This window comes from Leptonotus elevatus, chromosome 2 (genome assembly GCF_054856555.1).
Source record: "Leptonotus elevatus isolate MCC_2025b chromosome 2, RoL_Lele_1.0, whole genome shotgun sequence".
NCBI classification, from domain to species: domain Eukaryota; kingdom Metazoa; phylum Chordata; class Actinopteri; order Syngnathiformes; family Syngnathidae; genus Leptonotus; species Leptonotus elevatus.
This window is the reverse complement of record NC_141240.1, coordinates 10,553,034-10,568,636: the sequence shown is the minus strand read 5'-3', so window position 1 is coordinate 10,568,636 and position 15,603 is coordinate 10,553,034. Positions and strand designations below refer to the sequence as shown.

Sequence of the window (15,603 nt, the reverse complement as noted above, 5' to 3'; positions counted from 1 at the left end):
AAACGTGACCTATGAATCGTGATACGAATCGAATCGCCAGGTACTAGGCAATTCACACCGCTAATTTAACGTATTGATTTATTAAAAATTGTGTTTATTAGTAGTGGTATATAGCTACCTTGTTCATGCACAGGTTACTCTCTTGTGTTAAGTGGTACGGCAGGGGGTAAACCATTCTCCATAGAAACTTGTTGTTGGTTGTTGTTACCTTTTGGAGTCACTCGACTGTTGGGTGTCCAGCCCAACCCAGGTGGGGGTGCTGCAGGTCTTTAGAGGAAAGCTGCGGAATGTGGGTGATAGTTGCTAAGTGAAAGCTGTGCAGCCTGGATGATAGTTCACAGTTTTCGTGGGTGCGAGTCTCGGACCAACACTTGTGCAGAACCTCGCGCAGCACTGCGAAAAAAATGTGCATGCGGGGAGCGAATGAGAATTGCATTTCAAATCGGTATCACGGCTCCCTCGCTCATGCAGGAGAGAACCTTTAATGACTCTGCTACATGAATACAGCTTCTACTGTAAGCTGCCATCAGAGAAGACGGAAAGCAGGACTGTTAAGATAAACCGTGTGACTGATTTATCCTCGCAGATGCAACTAAAAGGAAGTATTTGACTCGATTCCAAGTGCACATCCTGCAGCTTCATTCATTTGACTGTCAAATTCATGTTTTGTTTTTTCGAGACTTCTACCAAAAAGAGAACCTACCTTCCTCTGATCTGCATCAGGGATGATTTTTATTTATTTATTTTGCAAGGCTGAAGAATAATATCAGCCTGAGCTCTCTGAATTGACTTTTTGACACAAAGTGTAAAATGCTCTTAACGTTTCCCTGTCATTGGATTTTTCACAATAATGGAAGACTAACTTGACATTTTCCCTTGTGTTATTAATTAATTTAACCATTTTATTAACGTGAAACAGTATGAGTCAACTTACACGACTTGTTTGTTGAACATTATATCATCTCTGCCGCCATGACCAGCCTCATTGTATACCTTTTTGTCCAAACACCTGCTCTGTGTGTGTCTAACAGCTTGTGTTGCACCCCATAGTCAATGATGCGTTCAGGAGTGGCTCGGAAATTCATGTGACAACATGAAAAAGGAAAGGGATTTAATTGTTTGATCAGGGATAGATCGGCGCCGATATTGGGCATTTTGACGAATATCGGTATCTGCCTTTAAAAAAAAAAATCTGACGTCCGATAATAGATCAATTTAAAATTGTGTTGACCTCAGGGAATTATTTATTTATTCAGTTAACTTTATAAGAGATGCTGCTGACCCTAGTAACTCTCTGCATCTTTTTGATTTTGTTTGAAAGTAAAACAAAGATGCATTAAAGTTGAACATTTCAGTTATTTTGAAATTATGGAAACAAATATTTACTGTAGAAAACTATAGGGAGCTATGATAATTACTTGTTTAAGTTTTCATTTGGTTGTTAAGACCCTAAGTTAAGTTTTTGCCATAGGTGACAATTATGTAAGATAAAAAATAAAGAAAGAAGACATTTTGCAAATCTGAAAACATATGCTCCAAAAATTCAAGAGTTGGAATTTGTATAATATTTTTCCCTTTTACTGAAATATCAGTTACCGGCTGACTAGTAATAATCAGTATCTATATCGGCATGGAAAAAACACATTGGTCTATCTCTAGTTTTAATGGCAGTAAAAGTTTGCGTATGTATGTATTAAAACGTGATCTACGAGAGTGTGTTTTTTCCCGTCCTTTGCGAGTTGATCATTCATTGATTAAACCTGTGTTATCTTGCCTAAGCTGATGGAGGCTTTGTGTGGGAAAAATACATTTTAATATACATTGTCCGGTCTAGATGAGAAGAGATCTTACATAATGCCATTTTGATATCTCGAGATTAGGATGCGGTCCTGTCCTGACTGGTCAGTGGAAATAGCGTCTGCTTTTGCGCCGGACACGGAATTAGGTCATGTCATATAATTGGTTTATTTTTTGTAAAATAAACAGAACCCTTTTAGAGAGCTAAAACGTTGCTTCATGAGCGTATGCGTGAAGATGATAATGGATCTGCGGTGTGATTAAAATGGCATCGGAACAAAGTGACGCGTGGCTGCAAATGAGCACGGAGGACGTTGAGCAGGTGCACGGGGGTACCCCGCACCTGCAGAAGAGACGAGGAGCAGGTAAACGCTGCTAAGCTCCTGAAGAGGTGGCGCGCTGTTGCGTAAACACGGGAGCTTCCTGTGTACACTGCAAAGCCACGAGCCCTTAGCCTCTTGAGAAAAGCAAGCAATTAGCAGCAGCTAGTGTGCTCAGACACATGAGGTATGATAAGCATGTGGTGTGAATCTCATCGCAGCAAATAGCTGGGGGGGGGGGCTTTCTTTACTTGTAGTGTACAACTTACCTGTACCTGCAGACAAACACTATGCAGCACTTGGCTGGTTTTTGCTTGAATAGCGAGTGAAATGTAAACAGAAGTGAGCGCTCGGGGCCATCTGCCTCATGTCACTGCGGCCTAAATCTGTCCTCTGCAGATATCACTCACTCACGCGCTTGCTTCTTTTTTCTCTTTTTCCTTCCGCATCCTGCTTATTACCACTTGATATCCGTCTTCAACTTCGTCCACTTCAAGACACTCTCTTTCTTGTGATTTATTTTCTTAGGTGAGCATTAAAATGGCATTCTGTTCTTCTAGAATGTTTGTTTTCCAAAATGTTTAATTTTTATGTATTTATTTTTTACTGTGAGTAAGCCATTTGGTAATTAGGGTTAGACATATTATCCATCCATCCAGGTTATTTACTTATCCTAACTGGGGGTCACTGAAAAATGTAATTTACAACACTGAAAATGTGACCTACACAATCAAGCATACTAAAATGAAGGTACATTTTAGGGGTGTTAGAAAAAAATTGATTCGGCAATATATCGCGATATTACAGCGCGCAATTCTCGAATCGATTCGATATGCGGCCGAATTGATTTTTTACATACATTTTTTTTATTAGAATATTCAACAAAACGTCTTACTTAGGGTTATGATTCACACATTAAGCATGGAAGAATTAAGCCTTAATATTTTATTTCAGGGGTGTTCAAACATGACTGCAACCTGTTTGTTAAATACAGCAACTCAGTTATAAGCCTGAAGTTTCAGATAAATAAATACATTTACAAAAAAATCTTACAGTGTACATGTGCAAGTTTACGGATTAGTATTTTCTAAATTTGAGTACAAAAAAAAATCGCAATAATCAATTTATAGATTCGTATCGGTATCGAATCGAATCGTGACCTATGAATCATGATACAAATCGAATCGCCAGGTCCTTGGCAATTCACACCCCTAGTACATTTAAGTGCAGTTCATTTGTATACAGTATTTAAGTGTGATACATTTCATTTATATTCTTTAATTGTTTTTAAACATGTAAGTACATTTTTATTTAAAGCCACAGTGTGTATTTTTTTTATAGCTCATCTCGTGGTGAAATAATAATTCATTAAATTTAAAAACCCACTATTGATTCCAATAAAATGCAACAAAAATGTTCCATTAAAAATCAAGGTACATTTTTTTTAATATAATGTAATCTAGTAATCATTAATTATATTACATGGCTGTCGTCTCACCTTACAAAAGGCTGCCATGTTTCGCCGCCGTCTTCCTTAACCCTGGTGGTGCTTGCATCGAGTGTCAGGCCCAATTGGTCAACCGCCGATTACCTTCCACAGCTGGGGCCTACAGGTGGTTGTCACTGAGTCCTGTGATTCAAGTTCCCGTCACTTGTCACCTTATTTGCTCGTTTTCACTAGGTTTGTTAGCTGCTTCGGCTAAATTTGGCTCACTCGATCTTTCGGCGGGCAGGCTTTACACTGGCTGCCAAGTCGCCGTCGCTCGCCGAGATGCTCGTTTGCTCACACTAAATAAGAATTGGTGGTAGGCTTGTGAAGTGGCGGTCTCTCTGAGCCTGTGTGCGCTTCTGCGTGCTTCGAAATGCATGCATTTCGGCTGCATTCAATGACGTAGCGTCATCTAGTGATCACTTATTACACACTGTGGCTTTAACATACGGATAATACATTTGAATTGATTCATTAAGTGCATTTTTATCCCTTTCCTATACGTACATCAAAATTTCGTTACACCACCTGCTTTTACAGTCTAAAATCTAGTCTACTTTTTGTCACCAAATGGGGTAGATGCCACGGACTTCCGGGTTTCACACATCATTCCGGCCACTGATGGCTACGTTCCAACACTCGCACCCCCTTCCCCTGTGCAGGCAAGCAAGGCGAGGAGGCAGAGGTGCACAAAATTAATTTAATTGAACAAAAATGAAAAGGCTTTTGGCCTTTGTGTATTTCCCTCTCTACCCAGGAGATGTCAGTGTGAAACCATCCCACCTAACATTACATTAGTGTTGATTTTCATGCCAAGGAAAGGCAACTATCATCTATTTAATTGATTAATTCCATAGTTTTATTTTGGTAGAAAAAGAACAATTAGTAAAGTCATTATTGCATGTAAAAATGTTAAATAAGTCATAATATTCAGATAATCTAATTTGGATTTAAAACTTTATTGAAAGGGGGAACCTACTTTTTTTGTTCCATCATACGTTGTTAATGGGCACTGTTAATTGACGTACATGAGGACAACAAGGAACGAGCTTGTTCAGAAGACGTGCTTTTCTGTTAAGAGTCATTATTCCTTTTGAGTGAATGTGGCCAATGAGGTAAACATTTGCCATGTGCTTTCTTAAGAGTTTATTTTAAAGCCTCATTATTTTGTGTGCTAATTAGGTTTATTTTCGATGTGTCTTAGTTCTGACGGCATTGTTGGTGTGTTGCGCAAGACACGTAGACGACATGAAATGTCTGTTGAAACTCAAGAACAAAGTTGAGCCTTGATTGAACTCAAAGGGAGTAACATAGTAGATTCCTGGGTTTGTTTCCACTTTCACTTTCAGTTGACATGATCCAGTCGAGTGTGGCAGGTCTTCTTATTAATGTTTGATACAGGATGTATTTTCTCCCGCATGCTTCCTCGCCGTCAACTGCCACCCCCGTTTCTTTATCAGTGACCAAATGTAGCCTGTTGGGTGAGGAGTGTCACGTTCACTCTGCAAACAGAAAGATCTTTAAAGGAAGTGGCGGGTCTACGGCAATTCCCACGATGCAATGGAAACTTCAACACCAGGCCACATAATATCACACATGACAAATATCCCATCTATCGCCTTCTTTTTATGTCACCATCATTTACTGGACGCTCGCACCATATTTTCGTTTTTGTTTTTGACAGGCCAATTTTCCCCCCATGTAATTAACTAATTCATTGAATATGTTTTTGTTTAAATTATTTTAAAAAAGCCTATGCAGAAATGATTGAAAGTTAAAATTAAACACTTTTTTTTCTAATTCTACATCTTTTGACATCCAGTTGACAAATTGCTGCACCCAGTACTACCGATATTGACATTTCTTTCTTTATTTAACCTAAGACACTTGAGAACAGGTTCTCATTTGAAATATCGACCTGGAAGCAGACAACAGTCAAACAAAGAAAAATTAATAATAAATATAAAAATATAAGCGGTTTGGAAAATATTGAAGAGATAATGGGACAGAAAATGATCTACAATGGGAGTAGGATAAAAAACAACAACGTTGGAGCCGGGTAAAGTTGTCACCGGTTAACTAATTCACTGCCATTGATGTCAAAAATTCAATCTTAATACTATTTTTATTAGTTTCCCCCCATAAAAACGACTTGTTAACAAGAGTATGAAAACCTAGAATATTTTTATTGTACATTTAGAACAGATTTCAGTGCTGCTCAATTTGCGATTAATTGTGAGGGACATCAGGCGATAAAATGTTTTTAATTGTAAACTCATTCACTGCCATTGACGGCTATAGACGTCAAAAATTAATTTGAACTATTTCTTTTAGTTTAACATTTTTTTCCACTTTTGTTAACAAGAGTATGAAAACCTAGATTTTTTTTGAAATACAGATAGAAAATGTGTGATTAATTGTGAATTAATTAGTGAAGTCATGCGATTAATTACAAATTTTAACCGCCTGACGCCCCGAATTTTTTATAATCTTTAAGTTGCGTCAGGCGATTAAAATTTGTAATTGTAATTAATCGCATGACTTCACTAGTTAATTCGAAATTAATCACAAATTTTATATCTGTTCTAAACGTACAATAATTTTTTTCCTAGGTTTTCATACTCTTGTTAACAAAAGTGGGACAAAAATGTGAAATGAATAGTTCAAATGAATTTTTGACGTCTATAGCCGTCAATGGCAGTGAATGAGTTAATGTTTTATGCCCTTTTATTTGCAAATTAGAATTACTTCTACTGTAAATGTTGTGAATTCCCCCAGAAATTTAGAAACAAATCTCTCTGCTGAGTTCAACGACACTCTTTCACATTGTTCATCAAACGTGATCCTTTTTCGCCCTCCTCTCTGTAGGTGAGTGCAAATGTCCTTATTTTCCTGTGCACCAACATCATTGGAATCTGCACCCACTACCCTGCTGAGGTTTCTCAGAGACAAGCCTTCCAGGAGACGAGAGGATACATCCAGGCCCGACTGCATCTGCAGAGGGAGAATCAGCAACAGGTACAATGCATGGCAGCGCTGGTTGGAAGTCAACACCTTTCCTTTCTTCAGTAATCTATTGTGGTTCAGCATTTCTTGCTTTTTCAGTGAAGAAAAAAAATCCTTAATCATACAGGCCATTGATGCTTTGAAAATTTTCTGCAATTTCTTTCTGGCATCATGTAACACTACAGATTACTCAGCACTAGATGAGTTCAGTTTATAGCTTGTATGTAAACCGCAATAAATAAATAAAAAGAGCCCCAGAACATCTGATGTAGGGCTGGGTGATTATGGGGAAAAATAATAATCACAACTATTTTTGACTTATAGTGAGCTCACAATTAATTAACGATTACTCATTGCTTTGACTACCAAAACCGAACTACTCAAAAGTGTCATCATAGCTAATGTCTGTTCATCCCTGCACATTTAACATGCTATTCTTTTCATCAAGTCAATGACCTTGTAAATATCATGTGAAATTAAAGCCTCTTGCATTTTCATTTTGCTGCATTCACACATTTGCTGCATTGCGTCTTTGCACACATCCAAACTGTGAATAACTATCTCCTTTTGTTGTTATATTTTTATTTTCAAAAATTTCACTAGACTTGCTGGGCTAACTTGGGACCTCTGGTATTTCCTACTTTATCATGTGGGAATATGTGTTAGTATGAGTATAAAAAAATATCCTTGCATTGTTGAAAACTCAACCAAATATAAATTAAAAGGACAACCAGAAAATAAATTAGTAACAAAGTAATATAACAACATACTAAAATAATAATAAAAATAAATTCGGATTGTTCCTGCTGTGCACGTGTTGGCCTCTTAGGGGCAGTGTGGTGCTGTGCATCTATGAAGAAAATAGCAAATGAGCTTTTCACAAATTTTAAAATTGTTATATTACATGCCGGTATGTGTTCCTTCAGTGTTTGTGTGTAAATATCCGTTATTTGAAAACAAAGTTTTACATTAAACTCCAAATGGGGTGTCATATATTTTAAAGCACGTTCAGGGATGGAAGAATCACATACACATCACACGCTTGTACAAGCAACACGGTGCATTCAGGGTGCTTTCAAAATGTCGGTTTGGCACGTTGACAGTTTTTCTTCTGTTACAATTATTTTATGATCATGAGAAGCCAAAATTAGAACCAGAATTTTATTTAGATTAATGTATGATTATTTACACTATAAACATGAAAAGAAGCTAATGGAGCAGCTAATGCTAATCGCTAATCTAGTATGCAATGTAGAGTTGCGAAAGACCACAATAAGTGCTACAGAGTCCAGTAGTACACTTTTCACAGAGCTACATTAGGGCGGAGAGCAGCCAACTATGGACAGAAAATGTGTACAATTAGTCATAAAAAAAAGTATCTTGAGATAAAATAAGCCAACAGCTAAAGTACATAGCACACTCTTGAAAACCGGAAATGAATCGGTTATGGCTGACGTCAGCCATGACAAGAAGCTTACAGGGCAGTGTTTCTCAGCCCTGGTCCTCAGGGCACACGATCCAGCCTGTTTTTCCATGTGCCCCTATTCCCAACACAGGTGTTTCCAATAACAGCTCATCAGCAAGATCTGGAGAAGCCTGATAACGATCCTCACCCACACTACATTAAAAATCTCCATGACTTTTTAAGTCATGAATGCCAGCCAAAAAGATGCATTTACAAGGATAATGAAACAGCATTGTGTTCATGATTGAGGCCATGTAATCCGTGTTCATCATGGAACACACCCGCACTGTGTGATGCAGTCTGCATTTTGTTTCAATTTTTTTTGCATGTTTCCCAGGAACGTCTGTTGCTCTCAGTGCTGCCAAGGCATGTTGCCTTGGAGATGAAGGCTGACATCAATGCCAAGAAGGAAGACATGATGTTTCATAAGATCTATATCCAGAAACACGACAATGTCAGGTCAGTCTGGACACACAATGTCACACTATAATCTCATTTTTCTCAATATTGATTGAGAATTTTCACTTTCTTTAATGGTAGTTTGATGCATGGAAATGCAGCATGTTGGTATGATATCATGTATAACAAGGACAAAACATACACGCGCACACACTCAGTCAGACAGAGGTTAGTGTGGCTTGGTGGAGTGCATCCTAATTAACACTAGTGAGGGAATACTTAACCACCAGCAGCCAAGGAAAGATAATCCCCAAACATGAAGAACCTCGGCACACATTCAATTACAGCACGCAGCCAACACACTGCACACATTCGCTATCTAAAACAAACGTATTCTTCATCCCGAAATGTAATTCTGTCATGCGCATTGATTGGATGTGATTTGATTTTCATCCTCAGTAGTCCAATCTATGTGGCAGACTAAAGCAATTTCTGTTCAAATTCATTTCTTCTTTGGCTTTTTCCATTTATGGTTATGTCTGTATTAGAGATATATTACTTTTTTTATGACTCGAGTTTGCAGCACTACACTTCAGTCTACTGTTGCTGTTTTTTGTTTAGTTTTTCAACTCTGACTAGATCTTGTCTCGTGCTTCTTTTACACTTTACATTCTACAAATAAAAGACATGGTTGGTAAGCAGAAACGTGCATTGAATTGGATACCCTCAAATCCGAATCCGGCCTTGATTATACTGTATATGAATGTGAATTAGTTTTGAATCATTGTCCTGGTGGTAGAAATAGTTGCCATATTCCTTTATGTAGATGTGTTTATAGGTGCAGCTCAAAATTTTGAATAATGTAGAAAAGTTAATAAATGTCACTGTAATTTTGTGTTTTCATTAATCATCAAAATTATTTGTAAAAAAATCATAAAAATATTTCACTACGTGTGTAGTAAATCTACACTATGTTTCACGTTTTGATTTGAACTATTAAAGGGAGGGTCCAAAGTTTTCACTCAGAAATAAACACTGGATGTATACACATGAAATCCTTCTCAATCAACACCTCTGGGCTTCTCCTAATGTGCAGTGGTGATTTTGTCATCAACCACCGCCCCCAGACTGTATTTTGTCATTTTATTGTATTTTGCCATTTTATTGTATTTTGTCATAAAAGGGAAGTTTCTGGGCGAAAAGTCAATGTTTACCCCTCAGCGGGGGTCGTGTCTCTTAAGGCAGGTGCAATGTTGATGAGAAGAGTGGGGGGTTGAGCCATGGGAGGAGTCAATTTTTAATTGGTTGTTTACAAACAGAAACGGTCAAAACTTAAGACCCCACCTTTAAAAAAACTAAAATAAAGTTATCCATGACATGCTAGATGAACCAAAACACATGAAACATGTTTTGTTTTTTGCACAATGTTAATGGATGTGGGTCTCAAAAACAATAGTACTAAAAGTTGGGCACTGTTGTGTAAATGCAACAACATGTTGTGCCACCCTTCCTGTGATTGGCAACTACTCCATTGTGTACCCTTCCTCTCGTCAGCCAGGTTAGGTTCCAGCTCGTCCGCAACCCCTAATGAGGACAAGTGCATAGAAAATATGCGGATGGATGTTTTGCTACCCGCTGAAGCAAAATGTCAACAATAAACCTCATGTTTGTGTCCTTCTCAGTATTCTCTTTGCTGACATCGAGGGTTTTACCAGCCTGGCCTCCCAGTGCACGGCTCAGGAATTGGTCATGACACTTAATGAACTCTTCGCCCGCTTCGACAAGCTGGCCTCGGTAATGCTCCGCAGTCACCTGTACCCTCACTCAAACTTCTTATGTTGACACATGTTTTTGTCAAGGTATAGTTTGGGATGATAACTTTGGATGTGGTTGGAATAAAATTATCAGCAAGCTGACTAAAGCAATTAAATCTCTCAAAATTATTATTGTGTAATACTAACAAAAAACGCTAATAAAAAAAAACGTATAATATTGCCCATTGTAACGTTCACAAATATAATATAAAAAAATATGGATGGGCGAGTATCAATACCAGGTATCGGTATTGGACTGATACACCTTATTTCAAGGTATCGATATTGGACTAATACACCTTATTACCAAGGTATCAGTACTCATGATGGCAGCCAATCTGAAACTAGAAATAAGGAATTATAAAATTACCATTAATTTCAGGCAATTTTAAGGAAAATGCTATATTGGGATATATAGGTCTTTCAATTACATTAAAAGTATCTATCATTGTTTTTTTGTTTGTTTTTTAAGTGGGGGGGGGGGGTGGATGTTTTGCTACCCGCTATTAACGAGTGGTATTAGTATCTGTGACTACTCAAGAGTTGGTATTGGTCTGGAAAAAATGTTTTGGTATTGAATATCCCTAACAAAAAATACTGATTTTATTGTGTCACAAATACATTATATACACCTGCACAGTGTAATAAAAGTACATTTAAGAGTGGTTTTAAAATTCTGAATACTGAATGAAAAATGATACAGCTTGTTAGATTTTATTAGATTAACCATAAAAATAAATACTTTGCAATACATAAATAAATAAATAAATAAGAAAGAAAAAGTAAAAATAAAACATAAAAAAAAAAGAAAAAAAAAAAGCTAACTTAACAGAAATTAGACTGAATTCTTTAGGTGGAAAGTCAACATGTTGTAATCCAATGATGCTAAATTCCTTTTGTGATTAAAAAAGAAAGAAAATGAGGTCATGTAGATGCTTATGCCTAAATGCTGTTTCTTCTATTGTTCCCTGTCACTTCTTCAGGAGAACCACTGTCTGCGTATTAAAATTTTAGGTGATTGTTACTATTGTGTATCTGGGCTCCCTGAACCCCGTGCGGACCACGCCCACTGCTGCGTAGAGATGGGCGTGGACATGATCGAGGCCATCTCGTGAGTACAAAAACAAATGAGGGCACACGTTTTGTTTTGCAGCGGTTAAATAACACTGACCTTCTTGGCATTGTGTCTTCAGGCTGGTGCGCGAGGTGACGGGAGTCAACGTCAACATGCGTGTCGGCATCCACAGCGGACGCGTGCACTGTGGTGTCCTCGGACTCAGGAAGTGGCAGTTTGACGTGTGGTCAAACGACGTTACACTGGCTAATCACATGGAAGCGGGAGGCAAAGCAGGGTAGGCGGAATAAGCACCAGATCCCCAAAACAAGTGCAAACATGGACTCGTGTTCAGATTTGTTATGGGATACTTGATCCTTATGTCCCCTTTTAGACGGATCCACATCACCAAGGCAACCCTGCAGTATCTTAATGGAGATTACGAAGTCGAGCCAGGCTTTGGAGGCGAGCGGAACGCTTATCTAAAGGAGAACAGCATCGAGACCTTTCTGATCCTCGGCTGCAGCCAAAAGCGGGTCAGTCATGCAATGTTAACATATGGTGCAGTAGATGTGCTGTCCATCGCAGTAATGATGCTATATAGTGAAGCTTTTGAATCAGAAAAGGGAATAGATAACTACTGTCAGTCTGGTAATGGAGTCAAGTTCTAACCTTTGATTTGTCATTCTCCAATCTCCATGAATGAGAAAGTAGCCAATACAATGACTTGGGCATGTAAAATTGTAACAGATTAAGCTAATAGCATGCTAAGCTGCTAACAGATGCTGATAGGCATATTTGTTAACCATTAAAACAGGCATACTTCCAATTACTATATAAGCCGTTGAGATAGCTAAAGCTAATAACATGCACACAATAAAAACAAAAGTATTTTTGATCTTGAACTGAAGAACACTTATGGCTGTAATGATGCTGTAATGACGGACTTCCGCTGCAGTTAGTCACTTGCACTGAGAACAGTTGGTAAAGCCCTCATGTTTTTCTGCCTGAGCAGAAGGAAGAAAAGGCGATGATGGCTAAGATGCAGAGGACGCGAGCCAACTCCAACGAGGGACTGATGCCACGCTGGGTCCCTGACAGAACTTTCGCCAGGACCAAAGACTCCAAAGTATTCAGACAAATGGTGAGTTGCCACCAACACTTGCCAGAGCCAGGATTTATATCGTATTGTCTATGCTTTTACAAACGGATTTTTGCCACATTGATAGTGATTTTCCTTTTCTTTTTCAGGGCATTGACGAAACCTCCAGTAAAGACAAGTGAGTCTTGCAAAGGTGATGCACTGCTTGCAGCCTTTTCTTCTTCTTCTTATGATCTGTTTCTTTTTCAGCCGCGGTGTTCAGGAAACCATGAACCCGGAAGATGAGGTGGATGAATTCCTGGGTCGAGCCATTGATGCTCGCAGCATCGACCAGCTAAGAAAAGACCACGTGAAAAAGTTCCTACTCACCTTTCAAACCTCTAGTTTGGAGAAGAAGGTCTGAGATGTTTAATTATCACTGGATGTTCTTTAAACCACACTTCCTCTCATTGGACTCCATTGTTCTACTTTTTCAGTACTCCAAGAAAGTGGATGATCGTTTTGGTGGCTATGTGGCTTGCACTCTACTAGTATTCTGCTTCATATCCTTCATACAGATTGTTATTTTTCCACAGTGAGTAGCTCAAATATTACTTGAATATACTCCATTTCGCACTGTATGTGATGTAGTTGAATGTGGGAAAACTCCCGTCAGGTTTATTTCCATGCACTTAAGCCAGTGAAATGCAAAGGAGTAGAGGGAATTGAGGCTAACAGGAGACTTTTTACTGCACTGTCATCCATCTCAATAGAGCGTTACAACAATATTTTCTGTTTACTTTAGATAACAATGTTAAATGTAAAAAATATATATATATTCAAAAAGAGACTAACCTTATTTGTGTTTGATATGGTAGACTTGTATTGACAGAAATCAAATGAAAAGAAACTCGCTTTTCACAGACGCTGTACTGTTGCCAGAACATAGGCCTCATTTGTCCGCCTTCACACAATATGTAACCAGCAGGACACGTAGTACACCTGCTGTGACTAACATTTAATTGACACATTTTTTAGGGAAACCAAATACAAATGTTTCAGTGGCGGCCCTCAGCTGAATACTTATCGAATAGGTCGAAATTTGCTGACGCGCATGTGTGTCCAAATATGGCTCCGCTCTCCAATTGAAGGCCTCTTTCATCTGGTAGTTGAATGTTTTATTAGCAATTTATGACGACACCTTTTATCCTAGTTCTTCAAACCCTTGTGAGTTGATTGACAGCTTTCACTGTAATCATACTTCCTAAAATAATGACCTTTACCCAAAATACACTTATATGCCTGGGAGCAAGGGAAAATACCTGAGTTTAGATGCTATTGTTCACACAAGTAGTGAGTCTTACTACTCGCCACTCCCGGCGCAGTATTCAAAATGATCTTATTATGTGGAGATGACATTTCTTGCAATTACAGTGTTTCAGGTGCTTCTATATAGCCAGCATATGGTATTACTGTGTTGCTGTTTATTCGACATAATGGTCTCTTTTTTTCTTTTTTCTTTTTTACAACTCCATCTGTTTTCTATACTGCTGGCTGGCATTTGGGTCACAGAGAGCTGAAGCCTCTCCCAACTGACTTGGATTGGTTGTCAGCCAATCGTCGGGCAGATAAAAACAAACCATTCATAATTTTATTCACACCTTTGGACAATTTAATGTAGTGTCTTCATTGAACTTAACTAGCATGTGTTTGCAATTTGAGAGGAAGCCGAAGTACCCTGAACCTCAAAACTGTCAGGTAGATGGATGTACTAACCGCTGTTTTAACCAAGAACTATTTTCCGGGGGTGGGGGGGAAACTAAACAAATTATTGTACCGTGGCCCAGTGGTATAATTATGAAAATAAAGATGATTGGATTATTTTCTGCAATCATCCAGAGGGTCTGATGCACGCTGTTGCCACCACACACATCCGCAGAGTTCGGAATATGTCTTCTTGCACCTGGATCAAATTCACCAAAGGCACGTTACACTACCTGCACCAATACTTAGACATGGTTTCAGCAATCTTTAAAATGGCTGTAAAATAAATTTAAAAAAAGCTTTAAAATTTAAAATGCCCCGGGCGCGCACATAGAGATGAACCAGATTCCCAAACAAGCACACCAAGGCATGAAAATCAGGATGTGCAAGATTTTAGGCTGCGCTGGTCTACAATCTTGAGCTGCTCATCCCTAACGGAGGCCTAGTCCTCTCTGTGGTTTAGTCGTTGACACCCCCTCTCAAACTCTTCTGTTTCTTTCAGCACTCCGGTCATGCTGGGAATCTACATCAGTATATTCGTCATCCTGGCCAACATCCTTTTCATCTGTGCCATATACTCTTGCATCAAGGTAGCAGAGCTCGTAAAAACGCACATTTTCTCCACCGTGGATTTTAGTTTATAACGATTCCTGTCGTTTTGTCTCACAGCTCTTCCCTGCTGCAATGCAGACAGTTTCAAAGAAGATTGTCCAGTCTCGCACCAACAGCACTCTAGTTGGAGTGTTTACCATTATCCTCGTCTTCATTTCTGCCTTTGTCAACATGGTACGATCAAAATCACCCCGCACAAAAAAACAAAAAAACAATTTGACGCCAGACCGAAAACATTTGTGTCTTTGTTGTAGTTTGCATGCGACACCAAGAGCTTAGTGGAGTGTGTTGCGGAGAAGTCCAACACCTCTGCAGCCATGGTGACGCCCTGCGCGATCCGCCGTTTGAATGTGTCTGTTGAAGGGGGTCTGGAGATCTGCCCCAGCCAAGGCCCCTCCTGCCCCTTTCCCGAGGTGAGCGGCGATTCCGTTGCGAGTCCATTGTGTGCCTCCAATTAAGCGCCTTTGTTCTCGTGCGAGGAAATGTCACATTTGCATTTGTGAGCTGGAGAGTTGACGATTGCTCTCCTGTGTTGCGGCAGTACTTCAGCTACAGCGTGCTGCTGACGCTGCTGGCCTGCTCAGTGTTCCTGCAGATCAGCAGCATCGGGAAGTTGGCTCTGATGCTGCTCATCCAGCTCACCTTCCTGCTGCTGGTCGAGTGGCCACAAGTAGCACTGTTCGACAACGCAGACCTCTTTGTCACCTCCAATGCCATGTAAGTGCCACACGAGGGAGGGCCCCCTCCTCGGGATGGACTTTCAATGTGTGCTAGCTCTTCCAATTGATCCTCAAGATTCATT

At 39.2% G+C, this 15,603-nt stretch overlaps 1 protein-coding gene across 2 annotated transcripts in view; it reads left to right on the top strand.

Moving 5' to 3' along the window:
- Window positions 1-15,603, top strand: part of LOC147178392 (adenylate cyclase type 6-like) — a 49,705-nt gene that overhangs the window by 25,524 nt on the left and 8,578 nt on the right. For both annotated transcript variants that reach the window (XM_086068151.1, XM_086068150.1), the window contains 14 exons: window positions 6,475-6,624; window positions 8,415-8,536; window positions 10,159-10,270; window positions 11,274-11,401; window positions 11,484-11,642; window positions 11,739-11,880; window positions 12,360-12,488; window positions 12,596-12,624; window positions 12,696-12,843; window positions 12,923-13,020; window positions 14,692-14,779; window positions 14,859-14,975; window positions 15,056-15,214; window positions 15,343-15,518. In XM_086068151.1, the coding sequence (XP_085924277.1) occupies window positions 6,475-6,624; window positions 8,415-8,536; window positions 10,159-10,270; window positions 11,274-11,401; window positions 11,484-11,642; window positions 11,739-11,880; window positions 12,360-12,488; window positions 12,596-12,624; window positions 12,696-12,843; window positions 12,923-13,020; window positions 14,692-14,779; window positions 14,859-14,975; window positions 15,056-15,214; window positions 15,343-15,518 (1,757 nt within the window). The remainder of the gene's footprint in view (window positions 1-6,474; window positions 6,625-8,414; window positions 8,537-10,158; window positions 10,271-11,273; window positions 11,402-11,483; window positions 11,643-11,738; window positions 11,881-12,359; window positions 12,489-12,595; window positions 12,625-12,695; window positions 12,844-12,922; window positions 13,021-14,691; window positions 14,780-14,858; window positions 14,976-15,055; window positions 15,215-15,342; window positions 15,519-15,603) is intronic.